The sequence below is a fragment of the Vipera berus genome (assembly GCF_964194415.1).
Source record: "Vipera berus genome assembly, chromosome: 1".
Lineage (NCBI taxonomy): Eukaryota > Metazoa > Chordata > Lepidosauria > Squamata > Viperidae > Vipera > Vipera berus.
Genome location: NC_138202.1, coordinates 273,898,039 through 273,921,955, shown reverse-complemented (window position 1 = coordinate 273,921,955; position 23,917 = coordinate 273,898,039). Strand labels below are relative to the sequence as shown.

Here is a 23,917-nt window from a genome sequence, read left to right as displayed (position 1 = left end):
CATGGTCTCCAGTTTATGTCAAGAAGCAAATTTGCAATAAGATCTGATGATCTTACAAATCAGTATATAAAAGTGCTCTGAATTTATACAGTACTTTTAGACATTTTGTACTCCTGGATGAAAGACATTTGTAGTGTATTGTAAGTTTTTAAGAAGCATATTTTTACAAATGTTCATAAATTCAGTAGGAAAAACCCTGAAAGTGCTTACAATATCAAGATTATTTTTTGGAAAATTCAAACAAAAATTGCACCACTGTTTATTGTCAGAGCAGTATGAAAACTCTTTTGCTTTTGACTTCTCCCATAAGGCACACTTAAAGGCCTAAAATAGCTTTTAGGATTATCACAAGTCTATATACTCCTGTTGATGCTACTTACTCTGTTCCATTAGTCTGGGTCAAATTTCCTGGATTAGCCTGGTGTGTCCTGTAGCCAGTAGTTGGGAAGATTCAGGGTATCATTTCAGGGAGCAGGAAATTATTTCACTGAACTTAGAACTTATTGAAGTTCCTTTGTAAGGAAACATTTTTTGTGCTCAAGAATGTATTATAATGGTTGAAATGAAAAGAATCCAAAAATTATTCTGGGCCTCAGCCTTAATTGTCCTTTAAATATGAATCATTCATAAATAAAAACAGCAGGCTGACAACTGTTGTGAAATCAGCAGTTCCCAAATTGGAGTCCTCTAGATATGTCACAACTGCAATTATTTATGAATACTGGGAGTTATAGTCCCAAAGTCTAGAGGGCAGTACATTTGGAAGGCTGAATTAAGTAATATATTAAGATCCAAGTGCCAAGTTCATTAGGTCAACAAACTCAAATAATTACTCATGGGTTTTTTCTTAAATACATTTTTCCTCTACATTGTTTATCTTCTCTGGAGTAGCTGGAAGTAAACTTATTGCAGCCACAGGTATGACACTGGCATCAAGTTGAAGGATTCCCCTAGGGGGGAAAAAAGTCAGTTAAAATACTAACTTCAGAAATATGTTCATATATAAACACTTCACAGTAAAACAACTCAGGAAAAGTGTTTCAAAATCTAAAACCGAAATCATTGCTTTCTGAAAATGGCCTACATAAACTTCAAAGAGTAAAATGTAATTAAATCTCGTTTCAATTTCCTCATCTTCCTTTTTCTAGTGTGCAAGGAGAAATTAGTCCCTCAAACAATCTGTTACTTGCCACAAAGTATTTCTAAAGAAAGCAGTCATGACCTACTTATGCATAATAATATATGAGTGGGTGCCATTGTGGGTGCGCCTTCCACAGGTGGGACTCCCTTCAGCCATGAGAGGTTTCAAAACCGTGAGAGGGACGCTAATGGCAAGCTGTTGGCCCCTAAGTCTGAGCAAGTAGGAGATACTGATTGATAGCTTTCAGGATGATTTACCATAAATTTTTCAGAGCTTTTGTGAGGCTCCCTAAGGGGAAAAAAATTCTAATGACTCTGGGCTAACTGCTAATTTGTGGACACTCGTGCTCTTCATGTTTCCCAATTATGTTGAAATGGGTGTGCCCCCCTATTGGGGGCACGGAGAAGGATTCCTCTGGACTATTGTTGTGTATCTGGCTCCTGTTTGCAATTACTGGAAGAACACAATCAATTCTGTCAACTAAAGCATTTCGTGTTTATCTGATGCTGCTTTTATGGGGCTATGGAGGGATGGGGAGGGACCAAACAAGAGTAACTTTAGTGTGCATGCTCTAAGCACAGCTCTTGCCAGCGGAGGGAAAGATAAGGGAGAAATCCATTTAGCATCCTCACTTTTTGAATCGCCCAGTGATTATCTCCCATTAATAATTAATATTTATAATTTAATTGTTTGGATTTATAAGGCCATCAAATCAAGACCCAAGGTGTTAGTTCCTTAACCTTGTGGTTGTAAACCTTGTGGATTAGTTTTGTTTTATCAATTTAATTAGCCTAGCTTGAATAAATATATTATATGAAACCTCTATCAGCAAAGGAAGTTTGTTTTGAGATTAAAAAAAAACTTAAAAGATGCTTACTTGGTTTCACACGAGGGACAAAACACCTTTAATATTTTTATGATTAAAGTTGCTCCCACAACTCCAACCACGACGACTTCCATAAAATTAAAGAACACAGGAAAAGAATTGAGCCAAAACGTACAAAGCTCCTTTCTCAGATCTTCCACCCACTGGCACATCACCTGCAAAAATAACAACACGGCTATTGAAATCCAATAAGGGCAGCTGCAAAAGCCCATTTTTCTTTGGTTGTTTGTCGCATCAATTTATAATTCACACTTCTGTCACGATGTGGGAACTTCACATATGTTGCTTGTCTTTACAAACATTACTCTTTTGCCCCTTGAAAATTCCTTGGTATATTTTCCCACATCTTCTATTGTTTGAAGTACCGGTAATCTCCTGTTCAACTTCTTTTTAACTAAGCCCCTACATTCATTTCTTTTTTTCTTTTCTGAAGTTAACTTTGACCCAGCTGAAACTTTATAGCCCCTTTCACATATACCTAACCGGGAACAATGTCACGTAAACAAGGAAAGCCAAGTCCCTGAAATTGAAATAAACTTTCCTGATAAATATTACCTTCTCTGTGGCTTCCAGGGAATAAATATCTGTAGGGGCATTGGGGCGGGTTTATGAATTCTGTGGTCTTTTGTTTCAATAATACCAAACTCAATGGGTCAGCTGTCTGGCTTAGTAGACAGGAAGTGGTTCTGCATACCACCAGTGGTTGTTGTTGTTAGCTGCGAAGTCGTGTCACGACCCCATGGACAATGTTCCTCCAGGCCTTCCTGTCCTCTACCATCTTCTGGAGTCCATTTAAGCTCACGCCTACTGCTTCAGTGACTCCATCCAGCCACCTCATTCTCTGTCGTCCCCTTCTTCTCTTGCCCTCAAATCTTTCCCAGCATTAGGCTCTTTTCCAGTGAGTCCTTCCTGCTCATTAGGTTGCCAAAGTATTTGAGTTTCAACTTCAGACCACCAGTGGTACAAACACTCTACATGCAATTCCAGATCCTGCCTTTTTTCATCTGACCTAGGTCATGTTGAGTTCGGCCCAGCCATCCTTTTGCCTTTTCTCTCTTTCTTTCTCTCTGTCCTGCCCTCCCCTCCCGCCCCGCCCCCCACATTTCTAGGCCAAAGAGAAGCTGCACTTGCCACCAGTCCACCAGGGCCCAAAACAATGCTGCAGTGGGTTTGGGCTAGTAGCCAGTCTAGTGCTACTGCTGAGCCAAAAAAGGCTACCAGCTGCCCTATAGCTATCTGGGATCACCTTATTCTTTTTTATAATCTTTGTGGTGAGCAGGCATGCAACCTAGTACTAATTTCAGGGGAGTTTGATTGTTCTGGATGGATGAATTTAGCAGCTGCCAATAAGACAGAAATCCATCAGGGGCCTAGCTTCTGTTGGGAGACACATTTAAATCCTGGCTGAACATCTACCTGATCTGTTGCTTATGGGTGTTCCTCACTTAACATACACTCATTCAGCAACTATTCAAAGTTACAACAGCAGTGAATGAAGGGTAATGATGACAGGTCTTCATAACTGTGACCGCCCCACATGATCATAATTCAGGTGCTCAGTGATAAGCCCACAATTACAACACTGTGGTGTGCTGCAGTCATGTGATTGTCACTTGCAACCTTCACTGCTGGCTTCCAACAAGGTACAATTGATGGGGAAGCTGACAAGAGGTCACTACTGGCAAGCATATGACCGCAGTACAGTGTGACCTTGAGGGATTCAATAACCGATGGCAACTAAAACTGCTGGAACTGCCATCGTAAATCAGCAGTCATGTGACATCATGCCTTATACAACTGCATTGCTTACAACTGAGAGAGTTCCTGGTCCCAACTGTACTAGCTTTTCAGAGTAGCCTTATCAAAAGAAAATCAAGCTGGTCAACTGTTAGCCACCTCCATGAGCATCAGGAAAATTGGGAGACTGTGAGTCATAGTTCTGCTTGAGTCACAAAGCAAGGTAGGTAACCTTGGGCCAGTCACTCTCTCTCTCAGCTCTAGGAAGGAAGCAAATGCAGACCATTTCTACAATCGTGCCAAGGAAACTGTGGGGACTAGCTGATATACCAAGAAAGGAGAATATTTGTAGCTGAGGATTGAAATGAGGGGTTCTTGATGCTCCCGGAGCTTGGTTCTTTTCTTGCAGATGGTAACATCATTGGCTGTTGCACTGATGATGTTACTTAGATTGGATAATGAAACGTCTTCAAGAAAACAACCAAGCTCAGAGGGCACCTCATTAGTTGAGATAGTCACCAGGAGTCAACACTGACTCAAAGGCATGCAAACACACACACACACGCACACGCACACATCCATGGGAGCATCAGGTGAAGGGGGAATGGGGGAGATGCCATAATCTGAACACGACGGTCATGTCTGTGTAACTGAAGTCGCACTCCTCAGTATATGTACCATATGCATGTTGAAAGGGGGAGGCACACAGTTGCAACCCTATCTGAACTTTTTTTTACCTCCCTTCTAATTACCACCTTGTTTCCATGCCTTTTTATTTTTATTGGACTTAGTTTCTTTGATGGCATTTAGCAATAGCAATAGCACTTCAGACTTATATACCGCTTCACAGCACTCTCTGAGCGGTTTACAAATATCAGCCTATTGCCCCCAACAATCTGGGTCCTCATTTTACCGACCTCAGAAGGATGGAAGGCCGAGTCAACCTTGAGCCCAGTGAGACTCGAACTGTCAAACTGCTGGCAGCCGGCAGTCAGCCGAAGTAGCCTGCAGTACTGCATTCTAACCACTGCGCCACCAGGGCTCTTCTTGATCAGAGTAACTGAGAAGATGCCAGACATCGTATCAGGCACCGATAATTTCCTTACATATCCATTGACTCAAATTAGGTGAACCTATTTGCCATTCACAATCATTCTGACAAAAACATACCTTATAAGATGATGGTGATTCTCTTCTGAGTGGAGTCTCTGGCAATTTGCCAGGCATGGTCTGTTCATCTACAGTAGTTTCCACTTGCCTGAGAAGATAGTGACTGGTAGTTTGTAGAGGACTTTCAACATCTATTTTATAAAAGTAAAAAAGATAGGTAGGTTGGTTGGTTGGTTGTTTTAAAAATCAATGCTGTGAGCCAGTAAAAAAGAAGCAGGGTACGGACAAGATATATAAAATCCCAAAGTGCAAAACTATTTAAATTTTTTATAGAATTATAGGGTTGATATAGATCTTTGGTCATCTGTTCCAACCCTCTTTTTGGTGCAGGTTCCACCAGAACATCTCTGATAGAAACCATTCAACCACTGAAGTCCTAAAGCAAAAGAAATTTCACAGTTTCATGTGGCTGACAGCTTGCATAGAAGAGATGTTTCTCCTACCATATTTCCCCCAAAATAAGGCTACCCTGAAAATAAGACCTAGTTTGATTTGGGGGGGATGGGCTTAATATAAGCCCTGCCTCCGTGGTGGAGAACCTATGGCACGCGTGCCACAGGTGGCATGCAGAGCCTTCTCTGTGGGCACGCTGCCGTCGCCCCAGTCCTAGGCCTTCGGCTGGGTTTTATAAAATCTTTTCAATTTAGGCCTCCGCCGCTGTGTGCAAAAAAAAAAAGGTTCAATCAATCAATCAATTTCAACTTCTTGCGGGGGAAAAAAAGATCTCGCAAAGTTGGAATTAATTGATTGAACTTTTTAGTCCCACCCAGTCTGCCGTTACCACCGCAGCCTTGCCCACCCAATGGGCCACGCCCATCCAGCACCCAACGATACACAAGTGGGTTTTGGTTGCAGTTTGGGCACTCGCTCTCTAAAAGGTTCGCCATTACTGCCCGTGGTGGCGAACCTATGGCACGAGTGCCACAGGTGGCATGCAGAGACCTCTCTGTGGGTACCTGCTCCATTGCCCCAGCCCTAGTAGGCCTTCAGCTGGGTTTTATAAAACCTTTTCGCTTTCTGCCACCATGTGCAAAAAAAAAAAGTTCAATCAATCAATTTCAACTTCTCGCAGGAAAAAAAAAGATCTCGCAAAGTTGGAATTGATTGATTGAACTTTTTAGTCCCACCCAGTCTGGCATTACCACTGCAGCCATGCCCACCCAATGGGCAATGGGCCACACCCACCCAATGGGCCACGCCCAACTGGCACCTGATGATACATAAGTAGGTTTTGGTTTGCAGTTTGGGCACTCGCTCTCTAAAAGGTTCACCATCACTGATAGGGCATTGTTTCCAGATCCAGCATCATCTTGCTAGCCCTCTTTTGAACTTCCTCTAATCAATCCTTGCTCCAATCACTCTAACTTGCCCCATACTCCAAATGGGGACTGACCAGGGAGGAATGGAATGGAACAATTATTTCTTATGATCTGGACTTGTCGCTCTTCTTAAAGTATCCCAAGCAATTGTACATTGTGCAATTACACAATCCCCAGCACTTGCACATTGCTGCTTCATGTTTAACTTCCAATTGACAAGGGCGCTTTTCTTTAAGTAAAGAGACAGGCTAAGTAAAGAGACAAGTAAAGAGACAGGCGAAGCCAGGTTTCCTCCATCCCATACTAAGGGCCTTATATTTTTCCTATCAAGATGTAAAATTTTACGTATTTCCATTCTATTCACTTTGGCCCACTGCCTAAGTTGCCTAGATCTTTTTTAAAAATCTTCTTTCATCTAAAGTTTTAACCAAATCTCCCAGTTTTATGATATCTGAAAATTTGATAAGGGTTCCCTCATCCAAGTCATTGATACAAGTGTTGAACAATGCAGGGGCTAGGACAGAGCTTTCTGGCCCTTGGCTCGATGCTTCTGGCCAAGCTGAAGTGGAAGCATTAATGAGCACTCTTTGGGTAGGTTGGTTCAGCCAACTATGCTATCATCTAGTTCAGGGGTAGGCAACCTCGGCTCTTTTATGACTCATGGACTTCAACTCCCAGAATTCCTGAGCCAGCACGGCTGGCTCAGGAATTCTGGGAGTTGAAGTCCATGAGTCATAAAAGAGCCGAGGTTGCCTACCCCTGATCTACTGTAGTCCAAGGTCTCTCAGCCTCAGCAACTTTCAGATGTGTGGATTTCAATTATTATAATTCCCCTAAGAATTGAAGTCCACACACATCTGAAACTTGCTAGGAGAGAAACACAGATCTGGCCCATGTTTCAATTTTTCCTAAGACCATTATGAACGAATACAAACAAAACAAAACCAATTGTACCCCATATTAATTTGACTTCCCTATAAAAAGAGGCCAATTTATGGCTATTGATGTGACCATCAATTTTTTTGAGGGGTAGAGTTATTAAATCCAAGGTATCTGATCATTGCTTGCAATATTTTATATATTTACCTGGCTATGATATTCTTTAAAAAAAATCCATACCTAAAAAGTCCACGAACACTGAAAGATTCCAGATAGAGTTAACAATGAATCAATTTAATCAACTCCCTTCTTATGAAGAACTCTCAAAAAAAAAGTCTGAACTCTTAAGTAAAATGACCAGAAATAAATTCAATGGCTTCTTTTTAAAGAAAAAAATAAGAATCACTTACATGAGATAAAGGTAAAGGTAAAGTTTCCCCTGCACATGCGTGCTAGTCGTTTCCGACTCTAGGGGCTGGTGCTCATCTCCGTTTCAAAGCCAAAGAGCCAGCGCTTGTCCGAGGACGTCTTCGTGGTCATGTGGCCGGCATGACTAGACGCCAAAGGCGCACGGAACGCTGTTACCTTCCCACCGTAGTGGTCCCTATTTTTCTACTTGCATTTTTACGTGCTTTCGAACTGCTAGGTTGGCAGAAGCTGGGACGAGTAACAGGCGCTCACTCTGTTACGCGGCACTCGGGATTCGACCCGCCAAACTGCCGACCTTCTGATCGGCAAGCTCAGCATCCTAACCCACTGAGCCACCGCGTCCCTTTATAAAAACTGAATGAATGAATAAATAAAACAAAGTCCAATTCTTGAAACTCAACAAGACTGAGTACCTTTTCCTGCAAAGTTGGGAAGCGTAAACAAAATATCATTGTTCCTCGGGCTGGAATACAGCATACTTTCCTCCAGAGGAACGGTGTAGTTTGTATGTCTCAGGACTTGCTGATCCTTTACCAATAGGTCTATTTCTATCACTTCATCTTGTTTAACCTGCAAAAGAAGGGCAACAATGGGAGCTATTTTCTTGTTCACACATGTGGGGAATGTTGTGGAAAACAGTCCAGCTTTTTTTTTCTATCAGAGCAAGTATTGCAAAAAGTGATTTCAAGATGAAAAGTGGATTTTCTTTTAGGTCACAGCTAAATGGGCTCCTACCCGTTTTTTCCCCCCTCACCTCGTGAAGTACGTGAACTGTTAGGAGGAAATGCTCTCTGGTTGTTATTCATCATCATATTCATACTGATATCACATATATATCATATCAGGGAAAGCAAATGGCTCCATTTCTAGCATCAATATGGATTATGTTTTTTTCAGTGAACAAGGTAAGAAAAAATTAGAATGTTGCCTTTCAAAACAATCAAAAGAAATACAGATGAATTCTGAACCCAAACATTAATTTCTACATTTGTACTGTTTGAGTGAATGATATGAATTCTGAATATTTTTAGAGGCAAAATAAAATATAACCCAAGAGTTACTACTGTATTATTTACTTAGAAACTTATAAGTAAATTATAACTAAAGATGGGACTCCAAGAGACACATACGTTTGTGTTCCCCAGTTTACAATATTTAACACTGTTAATTTTTGTTCATATTTGGAGGCTTTCTTCATTATTTGGGGCTATTCTTTATTTTAGATAACTTTATCCGTTTGGGAATGGGCAGCATACAAATTAAGTAGATAAATATTCCATCTTTGTTTTAGGAGGTGGAAATAATATTTTCTCCCTGTGTTTTCTTTCTTCCCCAGTAAAAATCTCATGTCAGATCAGTTGATCTGAAAAGAGTGACTGGCCCTAAGGCACCTAGTGAGTTTTTCTTCTGAAGGATTCATTTGCACCTGGATCTTCCTTGTCCATCACTTTACCTATTACAGTCTACTGGCTTGGCCAGACTGAAGAAATCAATATGCTCTTTTCTAGCTAGCCCACAGTCCCCATCGTTATTTTGGCACAAGTAGCCCTGTGCATGAATTGCATCAACATCTCTTAAAAGGCACTGCTAATTCATTGCCAAAAATCATAGGATGCAAAGGAATGATTATAAGCTGCCCCACTCTCTCTCCTTAACTTAGACAAAGAATATTCAATATATATCTCTAACAGCATTTTGTTTTATTTGCAGTTCGTTTCCTAATTAAAAGTAATCCTTGTTTTAGCACCCAGGAAAGGGGTCAGCAAATTTGTTGCTAAACGCCACAGTCACTAAGCGAAAAATCATGTGACCACAACTGGCCTGCAACAATACCTCTCACTTGGTTGTTAAGCAAAACATATATATACACATACACATACACACACACACACACACATTCTTAAAATATAATTATATAAATACCATCGAAATTCCTGCAAAAAATTTACAAAAATATATGAAGGGTGGTATCATTGAGGGCTTTTTTAATTAAAAAAATTACATATTCTAATACAAAAGAGGACACAGAACTGTATAACTTCAGGCAGCAGTATTTTTGGTTTGAGGGCAAAGATAAACCATACAACTAAAATGTGTGATCATTCCGCAACCATTCCTCCACTGTGGATTTATGCCTAAGCTAGTAAATGCAATGATTTATAAAAAAGAATACTTGCCTGCTTTTCATCTATATCCGTCACTTCTTCTTGAACAACAATCAATTGCAAGTTGGAGCTGGATGCCAATGGCCACTCGTGGATCATAATGCGAACGCTGACAATTCCTAATTGCTTCTGATCCAATAAGGTATCGTGGTTTCCATTCTTCACTATCAACAAATAACTGTATGTCATATAGTCGCCATGCAGAGAAACAAAATATCTAAAAACAAGTTACACAACAAAGCAGTGTTGCAAACTGGATTGGATGCCATATTTTAAATCCGTACTAATATAACTAGCTGGTGTAAATTTCAGAGTTACTTTACTTACTTTACTTTTATTAAATTTGTATACCGCCCTTCTCCCAAAAGACTCAGGGTGGTGAACAGGGCACATATAAATAGAGAATACAAAAATTAAAAGGAATTAAATAATCGCCCAGATAAAAACAATAAAAGTATAAAAAAAACCATTAAAAACCCTAAGATCCCCCATCAGGCCAGGCCAGCTTGTTCAAATAAATGGGTCTTCAGACCGCATCGGAAGGAGTGAAGGTCCGGTGCCGTCCGGAGCTCAACCGGCAGCTGGTTCCATAAAGCCGGAGCGCCCACAGAGAAGGCTCTCCCCCTGGGGGCCACCAGCCGACATTCTCTGACCGGAGGCACCCTGAGGAGGCCCTCTGTGGGAGCGCACAGGGCGGAGGGAAGTTGACAAGTTATTTTTAAGAGAAATGACAGAGGGCTAAATAGACTATTAAAATGGAAACAGGAATATTTTCTACTTTGTTGACTGTCTTCAGCAAAGATCATCTTTTGCACAATTACATTTTCCCACTCTCTCTTCTTTCCTCCTGCCCTAGGTGGCAGCTCCTTTCTTCCCAAATCTGCCTTGTAGGTTCTTCAAATCACTGAGTGAAGTTGAATACCCCTCTCCATACTATTTGTTAGAAGCTACTGAATTACTAGGGGAAACTAACTTTAAATAATCACTCTTACACCTAAAGGAAAAATGAGAAAATCCAGCTGTTCCACTTGTCCTATGTGGGCCACAGAAATCACTGAATAAAAAAGCTGACCGAAGGTATTTAGATTTACATTTAATATTTCAACCCAAAGTAAAGCATCCATAATTTGAGCCACCACACCACATATGGAAGAGCACACTAAGTGACAAGCTCTTATTTTCTTCTCGTTTTCAAATGGAAGCTGTCTTCCTACAACACAGGTTTCTCTCAATTCTGTAGCTCACTGCTACCATGCTAACGCCCAACTTCCTTTCCAGGCCATGTACACTTACGCTGATTTCAGTAGAATAGTAATTAGTGCTGCCACCGTATTAAATTAAATTTGCATAGAACACGACTATCATCAGGATGTTTGTGTGGCAGAGAAGCCTTGGCATTTATTATGCACAACTGAACTGAGATCCAGTTTTGGAGTGTCAAGGACTTGTTCCCATGGCTTTCGTTATTATGAGTACTGAATCTCCCTAATCTGACTCCCTCCCATTCCATTTAATCCAGTAAAGTCAGTGACGATTTGCAGTCAAACATTCTGCTTCATGTATCTGGGGAAAAACATGTGGCACTGTATCATGAGATCAGGTGATTCTCTTCAGAATTTAATAGAAATTCAGAGAACTAAAGGCAATTAGCTATTACATTACATCAAATGAAATTTTGTTTCAAGATTAAATGAAATGTACACTTTTCCACAGTGAAAACCCCATGAAACGAGAAGCACTTTGTTTCTTTAGAGTAGGGGTGTCAAACTGCCAGCCTGCAGGCCAGATGCATCATAGTGAAACCGCGCCCACCCCGTTGCCAGCAATGGGAAAAAGTCGCAATACGTCACGACAAGTCACGTGATGTTGCGAATTTGACACCCCTGCTTTAGACCATACATGTAGTCCTTGACTTATGATCACAATTGGGACCAGAATTTTGTTGCTAAGCAAGGTGATTGCTGAGTAAGTCACACCCAATTTTATGACCTTTTTTGCCATGATTACGTGAATCACTGCAGCTATTAAGTGAATCATGCAATCATTAAGTGAATTTGGCTTCTCCCATTGACTTTGTCAGAAGCCAGCTAGGGAGATTGTAAATGGCAATTACGTGATACCAGGATGCTGTAAGCATTGTAAATACACACCAGTTGCCAAGCACCCAAATTTTGATCATGTAACCGTGCTGCAACAGTTAAGTGTGATGACCAGTTGTAAGTTACTTTTTGTAATGCCGTTGTAACTTTGAATGGTCGTTACATGAATAGTTGTAAGTTGAGGATTACCTGTACTAGATTTAGTTTTGACGCTAAAAAGTACAGGAGAGATACCTTTAAAAAGGCCACAGTGAACCACTGCTGGGATTCACTTCTTCTGCAGCATCTTTGTATGCATATTGCTCTAAACTATTAAGAATCAGTTTTAAAATATATTAGCATGTCCATGAGTAAAGAATACATTATCTTAGAAGCTAGCCTTGAAACTCGCCACGACCAGTATATCAGGTAAATACTTGGTGTATAAAAAAATTGTAAATAGCATGTAATTGCTTCGTCTTTGTAAATTATGCTTTTATATCCAATTTGTATCTTTCCTTTCAATGTAAGGCACATAACAGCAAAAAAAAAACAAACCAGAATTTTTGCTTCTTCTAATAAGTATCATTTTAAATTTGTATGTGCTGGGTAATTCTTTTATCCTTTCAGGAAAACTTCCATTTTTTTATTTACAGAGAATATGAATTTGGAAAATTTCATTAAAAAGTGTTTTGCTAAGATTAACTGAAGTCATGCTGTTTTTCTCCTTCACCAACTCAGCTGGATGTGTGCCGGCACGAGAGGAGACGGACAGGACTTATCAGGGTGGAGTCACATCCTTGAGTTTCTACAGCTCAGCCTGTGATACAATAAATTAACCAAACAGGAACTTGTTCAGGGCTTTCACAAAATCAGCTTCTAATCTCCATTTGTGTTTTGTTCTGAACCGTGAACTACCCTGAATTAATTCAAGACTAGAAATAACAACCAATAAGTGATCTTGAATTCTTCAGAAATGAAAATATATTGTTACTAACTTATATGCAGAGGTTTTATCAAATGTATATGCCTGTCCATCCCGTGAAAAGTGACTCTGGGGAGGCAAACAATTAAAGGCATTCCTCAACTTACAATCATTAGTTTAATGACCATTCAAAGTTACAACGGTGCTAAAAAAAAGTGATTCCTGCCCAGTCCTTATAGTTACCACAGTCACAGCATCCCCATGGTCATGTGATCAAAATTTGGGTGCTTGGCACTAGCATACATTTAAGATGGTTGCAGCATCCTGGGATTGCATGATTGGCATTTGTGACTTTCCAGGGGGCTTTGGAGAAGCAAAGCCAACGGGGGAAGCCAGATTTGCTTAACGGCCACAGTGATTCTCTCAACAAATGCAGCGAAAATGTCATAAAATTGGCATGCCTCACTTAGGCACTACATCCTTTAGCAACTGAGCTTCCAGTCCCAAACATGGTCATACGTCGAGGACTATCTCTATAGAGTTACAGAGGAACATAAAATCCAGATAGTGAATTAAGAAATACTCACAGATTAAAGTTTGACATTTTATCCGTGTGACTCCGCTCTTCAGTGGAAAGTCATTTACATACACCTGACCGTTCACGTAAGTAATATTAAGGACAACCTAAAAAAAAATCCACAGAATAATATATATTGAATGTACAGGGTCATAAAAAGAGAGTTTTATACATTTCAAAATACAGTTGCGGCCCTATCTGGACCGGGAGGCCTTGTGTACGGTCACTCATGCGCTCGTGACCTCTCGCCTAGACTACTGTAACGCTCTCTACATGGGACTTCCCTTGAAGACTACTCGGAGGCTCCAACTGGTACAGAATGCGGCCGCGAGAGTTGTCTTGGGAGTTTCCCGGTACTCCCATGTTACACCTTTGCTCCGTGAGCTGCATTGGTTACCAGTTGTCTTCCGGGTAAGGTTCAAGGTTTTGGTTATGATCTTTAAGTCCCTACATGGCATGGGTCCGCGATACCTCGAGGACCACCTGCTGCCGGCGTCGACTCCCCTCCGCCCTGTGCGCGCCCACAGAGAGGGCCTCCTCAGGGTGCCTCCTGTCAGGGAATGTCGACTGGTGGCCCCCAGGGGGAGGGCCTTCTCTGTGGGTGCTCCGGCGTTATGGAACCAACTGCCGGTTGAGCTCCGGATGGCATCAGACCTCCGATCCTTCCGTCGCGGGTTGAAGACCCATTTATTTGAACTAGCGGGTCTGGCCTGATGGGGGTACTTGGGTTTTTTATAGGTTTGTTTTATTATTCTGGTTTTAACTTGGGCATTAATTTAATTATCTTTTAATGTTTGTACTGTTGTTTATATTTATGCCCTGTGAACCGCCCTGAGTCCCTTTGGGAGAAGGGCGGTATAAAAATCTCAATAAATCTAAAATCTTAAATCTTAAAGTTGACCAGGTTTTGTTTAATTTATACAATCATCATAGCAATTATCCAAATAAGTTATAAATATAAGCAATTCAAAATTAGTTAACATCCAAATATGCTGATAAATTTGCTATTGTTTTGCTTTTCTTTTTGGTCCCTTTGAGTCAATGTGTATTCCTGGTGACTGCCTGGGCAAATCTCTGCAGTCGGTAACAGTGAAATCAATCAGTGGAACTGCCTTCAGAACTTGTGGGTGCTTTATCGCTGGAGGCTTTTAAGAAGTGACTGGGCAGTCATTTGTCCGAAATGGTAGGGGCTCCTGCTCGAACAGAGGGTTGGAATAGATCAGGGGTCCCCAACCCCGGGTCCGTGGACCGGCACCGGGCCACGGCATGCCAGCAACCGGTCCGCACAAAAAAGCAAAGGCTCATCCATGGGATACAGGCAGCACACAAAACCACACACTCTCCGGTCCACGGAAAAACCTTTCTCCATGGAACCGGTCCCCGGTGCCCAAAAGATTGGGGACCTCTGGACTAGATGATCTCCAAGGTCTCTTCCAACTTGTTATTCTGTTGTGTTCTTCTTGGTAAGATTTTGGATGCAGCTTGCCATTATCTTTTTCTTAGGTCTGAGATAGATCCAGCTGGCTTTGTGCGTAAGGTAGAACTAGAAGTTCTCGTCTCTGGGTTTCTAGCCTGGGGTCTTAACCACTCCACCAAACTGGCTTGATCTCTTACTATATGGACACTGATTTTAGTGATTTTGGATTGTATCTTAAAAACATAACCTGCAAAGCATTTCTGTGTGAAAAAACTAAGGTCTTGCAAGAGGAGCAAGAAGCAGAATGTACACTATTTGATAGGAAGTCACTTAAACCTTAAAAACCTAATTTCTGGCTGTAATTTAGATACTCATTAAATGACAAGCCACTGCTTCTCAATTTTGATTACCATCATTAACAAAATAGTTACCTAGCTTGGATAATGAAACATCTGCAAGAAAACAACCAAGCTGAGAGACCACCACTTTATTAATTTTTCTGTTAAGTTAAACCAGTCCTTTAACTCAGACTGGTACCTCGGACTTCTAACCAGCAGTGGAAAACATGTCCTCTGTTTCTCCATAGACTCTGTAAGCTAAGGTCTAAGAACTATGATCAGTATATCTCAGGAACAGCTAAGCCTGTTGTCACCATCAACCGAGAGGAGCTGAGCAAGGTCCACATATTATCCACAGGACTTCATAATCTGTCAGTTCATACTATGTACTGACAAACTATTATGCTCGAAAAGAGCACACAAGCATACAAAATACATACATTCAGACACACTGCTATGCATATAGAATAATGCCAATTAAGCACCACATCTGGAACCCAACAAATAACCTCCTAACTTTTACAAACCCACAGAAGGTAGTACAAACATAACAAAACTATTTGTTGAAAGGAATTACGTGAATATTCCTAAAATGTTAATCAACAACTCAATATTAGTTTTTAGTTTAGTTTTAGTTTTATTAAATTTTTATACCGCCCTTCTCCCGAAGGACTCAGGGCGGTGAACAGGGCATATAATAAAAATACAAAAATACAAAAGTTAAAATAGAATTAAATTAATGCCCAAAATAAAACAATAAAATATACAAATATTTAAAACCCTAAATTAACTCCCCATCAGGCCAGACCAGCTTGTTCGAATAAGTGGGTCTTTAACCCGCGCCGGAAGGAGCGGAGATCCGGTGCCATCCGGAGCTCAACCGGCAGTTGATTCCACAAAGCCGGGGCGCCCACAGAGAAGGCCCTCCCCCTGGGGGCCGCCAGCCGGCATTCTCTGACCGGAGGCACCCTGAGGAGGCCCTCTCTGTGGGAACGCACAGGGCGGAGGGGAGTTGACGCCGGCAGCAGGTGGTCCCCGAGGTATTCCGGACCCATGCCATGTAAGGACTTAAAAACCATCACTAAGACCTTGAACCTCACCCGGAAGACAACTGGTAACCAATGCAGCTCGCGGAGCAAAGGTGTAACATGGGAGTACCGGGAAACTCCCAAGACAACTCTCGCGGCCGCATTCTGTACCAGTTGGAGCCTCCGAGTGGTCTTCAAGGGAAGCCCCATGTAGAGAGCATTGCAATAGTCAAGACGAGAGGTCACGAGCGCATGAGTGACCGTACACAAGGCATCCCAGGCGAACCTGAGCGAAAGCCCCCCTATACTGTACTACTATAGAAATGAGAAGGACCCAGTGGTGGGATTCAACTATGTGAACAACCGGTTCTCTGTGTGGATGCCACTTCCGGAAGTCCGTTCTGGGCCTGGGCAACAAAATATTAGCTACCAGTTCTCCCGAACTGGTGCGAATCGGCTGAATCCCACCACTGGAAAGATCCTTAAGCTGACTTTTTTTTCTGATGAATCACAATAGTAAAAAGAAGACTTTTTGCTAAATAAAGTACAGGAAGTTGAACATACAATACCTGTCTTTCCTGAATGTCCCCGGTGTTTTCCAATATATTTACTTTAATCTTGATGTTTTCCTGAAATAATGGAATGAAAGGAAAAAAGAAAGAAGAGAAAAAGAAAGAAATATTCAGTACAGTTTATAAACTAAGTTAGGTACTTACCAGTAATTCAATTTAAAGATTGTGAGACAAATTTTATGTTTCCATCCACAATGTGGCCTGTCAGGATCTAGCATTTCTGAAATCTGTGTCTAAGTAACCATGATTGAAAAACTGAAGGCGGAACAAAGTGCCACAAACAGGTTCAATGACCCCAGAATAGAAGAGGCCAATGTGGTGCATATAACTATCAAGACCCTAATGTGCCTCTTATATCTAATCATACATACTATGCTGACCATAAATACAAATTGTATAATCAAGTGATTTCCTATAATGAATTCTCTAACACAGGGGTCCCCAACCCCCGGTCCATGGACCTGCTGGGCCACGGCATGCCAGCAACCGGTCCGCACAAACAAGGAAAGCCCCATCCACAGGATGCAGGCAACACACAAAACCACACACACACACCGGTCTGTGGAAAAATCTCTCTCTACGTAACCGGTTCTTGGTGCCCAGAAGGTTGGGGACCTCTGGTCTAACAGCCCCTGGGGAAGTGCCAGACAGAAGTAATAGTTATAGATGGAAACAGGGCTATTACAGAAAATCTAAATATAGAGGAGGGGGAAAATGTGAGAAATAGGTTCAAAATAACTCTGCTTTAATTACATTAGCTGAAGAATTTGTTTCATAGATTTCTATTATGATACTATGCTAGCAATAAAGAATATTCCAAAACCAAAGTGTTTTTTAATTTATTTTGTTTGCCTACCACTAAAGGCTTAACCCAGGTGTCTTCAAACTTGGCCCTTTCATGAATTGTGGACTTCATCTCCCAGAATTCCTCAACTGGGCACGCCAGCTGAGGGATTCTGGGAGTTGAAGTCCACAAGTCATGAAAGGGCCAAGTTTGAAGACCGCTGGCTTAACCGTTTGCAGTCAAATTACCCATACATTCTGAACTGAACTCTAAATAATGGGCAGCTATGTTCATGTACATCTTATATGATCCAACATATACTCACCCTAATTAGTGGCATAATCTTCACAATAGTTGCAATATGTGCAACCAAACATTTTACTATGCATATTTGACTAAGCCACCGTACTTCCTAGAAGAGACCTACTGAAATCACCAGGATTGAAATTTGATAGGTTATTATAGTAATGGGTTCCTCTGAAGTCTTGCTGTGCTGCTTTATTATTGGGGGGAGGCATGTTCCTGTAAGGGGTGAGCAAAGATAGCTGGGAGAGAATGCCAGAAACATATCATCTCTCAAGGCTTGAACATCATTCCAGCTACTCAGCTAAAGCACGTAGGCACCTATATTGGACAGCAGCGATACTGGAAGATATTAAAGTCAGATAATTGCTTTAGTGACAATGTCAAAGCCATTGTTTCATATTGTGCTGGAGGACACATTGGAAAATAATTCCTGTATTACCAAGAGACCCATATAGATATATAATAAAAACTGACTGACACGATGATGCCAGATGATAAGCCCTTTAGGTCACGCTAGAGAAACCAGTGAGAATCTTTCAGAATACCAATCTGTTTCTGACGTGACTGAATTAAGAAATGTAGGGTGCTCAGTTGCCAACTGACCATACAGGAAAAGAAAATCCAAAACTGCAGAGATAGAATTGCAATAGGAACATGGAACATAAGAATTATGAACATGGAAAGCGCAACAGAGTGAAAGATGAAATTAATCATTTACACTGACATTTTAGGCATCAGTGAGCTGAAATGGATTAGAACAGAATACTCTTATTGGGAAGATCATACTATTTACCACTTAGGACTAAGAAGAAACTAACCAAACTAACTAACCAAAGAGAAAAGCAACCTAGAACTAAGGAGAAACTTCCTGTCAGTTCGAGTAGTTAATCAGTGGAACAACCTTGGAGCCTTGGTGGAGCAGTGGGCTAATGCCTCCTTAAGTAACACCAGCTGCCTGCAATTAGTGCAGGTTCGCATCCCACCAGGCTCAAGGTTGACAGCCTTCCATCCTTCCGAGGTAGGTAAAATGAGGACCCAGATTGTTGGGGGCAATTAAGCTGACTTTGTAATAATGCCGCTTGGGGGTGTGTGTGTGAAAGCCCTAATAAGCAGGCATATACATAGAATGAAGGCTACTGCTAAGCGTGCAAGCCGCCCTGAGTCTTCGGAGAAGGGCGGGATATAAATGGAATTTAAAAAAAAAACCTGCCTCCAGAAGCAGTGAATGCTCCAACACTAGAAGTCTTTAAGAAGAGATTGGACAGCCATTTGTCTGAAATGGTATAGGGTTTCCTGCTTGAGCAGGGGCTTGGACTAGATGACCTCCAAGGTCCCTTCCAACTTTATTATTATTATTAAGAAATGGTCTTCTTTCATAGTCAGGAAAAATATATAGCAAGACCAGTACTTGGATACAGTGGCTGAATAATATCAATTACATTTCCCAGACACCCTTCAACATGGCAATTATCCCATTTTACTCTCCAACTACAGTAGTCCTCAACATACAACAGTTTGTTTAGTGACTGTTCAAAGTTACAACAGCACTGAAAAAGGGTGTTATGGCCCTTTTTTTCACACTTACAACCAGACAGTTTCCTAGCATGCTCTTTAGCATACTGTGTGAACTCAGTTGTGTTAACTAAATGTTCTTGGCTACAATGTTATTTCATGTTATTTCTGTTGTTTTAAAATGTGATCGTTTTTTATTATGTTTTTATCCAGTTTTATCCAGAGTTATGAATACAAGACGGGTGACCATATATACATTTATGAAACAAACAAATAAATATATCCATCATTTCTAAAGTGAACATCAGAAATCACTCTGAAGTCCTCAGCCTCATTGATCAAGAAGAACCAGAGGAACTGTGGAATGATATCAAGCAAGTTGCTAAACATGAAAAGTTAAAAAGACCAAACATCAGAAGATATAGCCAAGAAAAGAAAAGCAAAAGCAAAGAAAGACAAAGATCTCAGAAAGGAATTTCACAAAGAATTTTGGAGAAGAGACAAGAGGCAGTATCGTAACGTCATCTGTAAAGATATCAAATATGAAAACAGACACAGAAAAATAAGGTCTTCCAAAAGATCTCCGTTGTAGGAATCTTCTTCTGGGTTACAGAAGGAGGTTCCTACAAGGGCTAATGTATTCCAGGGGACAGACAGTAACTGATTCAAATAGGATCAAACAAATAAGAAATGAGTATACTGAAATTCTGCACAAGAGAGATGTCAACATCCAAGATACCTTAGAAAAAAATACCCTATTTATAAGAACCTTTAGTCTTAGAGGATGAAGTCAGTTTAGCACAGCAGTCATTAATAAGTCATTACAGATAGTCCTTGACTTACAACAGTTCATTTAGTGACTGTTCAAAGTTACGACGACACTGAAAAAAGTGACTTATGACTGTTTTTCAAACTTACAACCATTGCGGCATCCCCATGGGCACATGATAAAAATTCAGCTCCTTGACAACTGACTCTGATTTATAACAGTTACATTGTCCTGGGGTATTGTGATCACTTTTGGTGACCTTCTAAGTAATTTCTAACATGACCAATGCTTGTAAAGCGGCTGGATTTATTAGGGCAACACAATCTTGCTTGCTAAATAGGTAGTTTATGCTATTAAAATTTCAGCTTGCAATCTTATTAATTCAAAACACATTTCTCTCACATAATTACAAAAACCTATACATGACAAAACACAAACATCAAAGAAATTAATTTGGATCTTACAGTTTCTTGCCTTAATCAGTAAATACCACATTATGTTCTTTTTTACATATTATTGTTATGGAACAATGACTATTAAACTCTTCTCCCTTGTGGCTTCCCAGCATCCCTTGCGTTTCCAAATATATACTATCTATATTGTATTACACGGTGGAAGTATTTCCTTGGAAGTATTTCCTTAGTGCATTTAATCATCTTTCATTTCAAAATTCTCTGGGCCTTTCCACAATAATTCTGAATATTAGATTACACTGTGATTTCTCTGACTCAAATGCAAAAAATGACCAACTCATTTCAACAGACCAAAGAAGATGTGACAGCTGTGAAGCATATTTCATCTTAAAAAAAATCAGAGAGGGTCAGAGTCCATATTGCGTAAATATTTGGAAAGACACAGGAGTTATGCAATAATGGACTTGCATGACAATTGCATGAACAACCAATTTACTGCACATATTTTTTATCTTTCCATATTTTTAGCTTGTCCTATTAACAACTGGTTGATGTTCTGTTCTAAAAATAATTTCCTTCTGAAAAGAAATTATACCAGGAAGTTTTGTGATCAAACTAATCAATCAGATCTTTAGAGACTTCACATTTGGAAAAGGCAAATTAGCTGCATTTGTAGTCAGCAGAAGCATCCACATCTGAAACAAGAGATGTTGTTCTCACTTGCTACAAAACCAATGAATAACTCATGAAATGAATGCAATGCCTAGAAGCAAACAAGATATGGTAGATGGGAAGAGAGAATTCACTGTCAGTTTTTTTAGGGAGAGACTAACCTATTATTGTTCTGCCACTTCTCAGATCTTCTGATAACTACCTGCTTAGAAGAATAAACTTGAGTAAAACAAAAGGGAAAAGAAGCAAATACACTGGAAGAAGTGGAAGTACGGGAATCCTTCATCATGAGCTTGTCTCCTGATGCCTTCAGAACATACCCATGTCATTTTCTTGGCAACAGTCTGAAAGAGTTTTTTCTTTATCTTCCTTTAGCATATTTTTTATCATCTCAATCTAGCCTAAAGCTCTGGTATTTCCTGGACGTTTCCCATCCAAATATTAACCAGGCCCAAGCCTGCCAGTCAGATGCTGCCACTTTTAAAGACTGGGGTAAAGTTGCTATCTTTTCATTTACACCAATGAATAGTAAATTTTAAAGAACAAATATTTTATTTAGACTGGGAAGAAAGGTTTCTTCTTGTTTGTTGGCTGAAGTGGAGCATTGAGTTTGACTCCTGATGCTTTCAAAACACATCAATGTACTTTTCCTGGCAACAGTCTGGAAGCACTTTTTCATTGTCTTCCTTCAGTACACTCTACTTTTATGCTGAGTGTCTTCTAGATCTTCATTCTCTGAGGTTGAAGGTGAAGGAAGGAAGGGAAGGAGAGAGGGAGGGAGGGAGGCAAAAGAATGCCAACATGATCTGCTATTTCATTTCTTGCATATAGTCATCTTCTTTTTTTGCATGTAATTATCATCTTTCTTGCATATAATCATCTTCTCTGTAGTGAAGGGAACCACCCTGGGCAAAGAACTGGGTCAGGACTAAGGATGCAAGGAGGTTCTCTGCTTTTTAAAAATGATCCTCAAACTCGTATTTCTGCCCTACTGTAAAATACAGAGGACCTCCCAAATGGCTTTGAAAAGCAACCTACAGATGTGAAAAGTAGGGCTGATAATCAAGGTCTAGCGCAGCAAAGTAAATACCGACCTTTAATCTTTGTTTTGACAGCTCTCCATAAAGGCAATTCTTTCCTATTAAAGTACCCCATGGTAAAGCAGAAGTAAAATTAAGCAAATGTAATTGTTTTATATGAGTGTGAAAGAGTTTGTGGGCTTTTTAATCAATTAACATTATCATGGCAGTTAACCACATCAAATATTTGGAAATGATGATATCTAAAACCACTACTGTGATGTTTAAACCTCAAGCTAAGACAAATATAACAGGTGACCGCTTTAGCCAAGGCAACAGGACAACAAATGCACCACAATACCTGAAATATTCAATTCATGTTTTACAAGGACATCAATACTGAAACAGACTTCCTTAGAACATATTGTTCTTTCCATAAAGAGCAGATTTATTACCTAAACTACTCAATCCCCAAAAACTAACTGCATTACTACATACATTAAAAACTAATATGGGAGCAAGTTATATATCTGCTGGGTATTGTATTCAAGACACATACACACACACACACACAGAGGTACAAAAGGCCTCAATCGCACCTTTTTGTAAAACCATTCAATCACAAATCACTCAGAAAAGTGTTTTGTCGGAAAAGGAAGAATTCCCATACGCAAACTGCAAAAATCTTAGCATGCAAATGGACTTGGCAGAAAAGCCACCAGCATTGCAACATTGCGCGTCCCTACTTTAGTAGATCCCTCTTCTAAACCACCATGGCCAGATGATCACACCCGCGGGGTGCCGAATCACACCTTCAGCTGCCCCACCTATGGCTCTGAAGGGAGACCGGACCTTTTCTCACCCTCCTCTCGCCCTACAACACAGACATATACACAAACCCATTTTCAGGGCTCCGGTGCCAACCCTGCCAAGACCTGAGCAGAGTCCCTCAAGGAAACTTTCCCTCGCCTACCTGGCTCACCACCCGGGAGAAGGCGGCTGTCGGATCCGGGGCGAAAAGGCTTGAAGGCAGCAGAAGGAGCCCTGCCACCAGCCCGAGCAACTCGCGTGGCCCCAGCGCTGCCTCCATCTTGGGAACTGCGCATTAAAACTAAGTGAAACATCAACAAAGCAAGAGGCGGCGACGAGCCGAGCAGAAGCTGGGAGGAGTCCGGCGGGGCCGAGGAGGAAACCGCCGGGAAGGATGCAATACAAGCCGAGATGTCGAACGGGGACGAGGTGTTTCCAGGGTCGGGGCACGGAAAAGGCGGCGGAGCAGTGATTTCCCTTCGGTGGACGCCTCTGAAGAGTTTGAAGACAAGGAAATCAAGGCGGGAGGGCCAGCGTCCTCCCCATCCCGGCCCCGCTCCGACCAAACGCAAAAGCTTTCTGCCCTTAAAAACAAGGGTTGGCAGAGCGCATCACAATAAGACCCCTTTTCATTCGCAACAGAGATATATTGTGGAGTGGGAAAAATGGATTGATTACATCCAGAATAAATATGGGACTAAAAAGTTTCATTTAGCATTTGAATAAGTATTGATGTGATATTTATATTGCTTGTAGTCATTTTACAAGAGCTAAAGTGCGGTAGACCTAATAGTTCATTGTTGTTAGCATATGGTAGTTTATGATTGTTTCTACTTTTATACCTTGTATTTAGCTCTGGGAAGTCGGGGAGGGGAGGGGGGAGGGGGGAGGGTTGGGTTGGGTTGGGAAGGGGGGGTGGGGAGGGGTTGTTTTGTTAAAGATAAAATGTATTGAAAAACTTTTCAATAAAA

At 40.9% G+C, this 23,917-nt stretch overlaps 1 protein-coding gene across 1 annotated transcript; it reads right to left on the bottom strand.

Annotated features, from left to right (window-relative positions):
• On the bottom strand, positions 1-23,630 carry GINM1 (glycosylated integral membrane protein 1). The gene is made up of 8 exons (XM_081345342.1): positions 23,110-23,630; positions 16,659-16,718; positions 13,317-13,413; positions 9,739-9,890; positions 7,975-8,131; positions 4,935-5,065; positions 2,019-2,182; positions 1-950 (listed from the first exon to the last, which is right to left on the bottom strand). Exons 1-8 carry the CDS (start codon positions 23,224-23,226, stop codon positions 848-850), a joined length of 981 nt encoding a protein of 326 aa, XP_081201468.1. The 5' UTR covers positions 23,227-23,630; the 3' UTR covers positions 1-847.
• Positions 23,631-23,917: the final 287 nt, after the last annotated feature.

What these genes read in the sequence shown, in the direction of transcription:
- GINM1 (XM_081345342.1), bottom strand. Translation starts at nt 23,226, where the DNA reads ATGGAGGCAGCGCTGGGGCCACGCGAGTTGCTCGGGCTGGTGGCAGGG. An exon ending in GGGACATTCAGGAAAGACAG is followed by an intron (nt 13,414 to 16,658) that starts GTATTGTATGTT and finishes ATTTTTTTTTAG; the next exon opens with GTTGTCCTTAATATTACTTA. An exon ending in AAAATGTCAAACTTTAATCT is followed by an intron (nt 9,891 to 13,316) that starts GTGAGTATTTCT and finishes ATTTGTTGATAG; the next exon opens with TGAAGAATGGAAACCACGAT.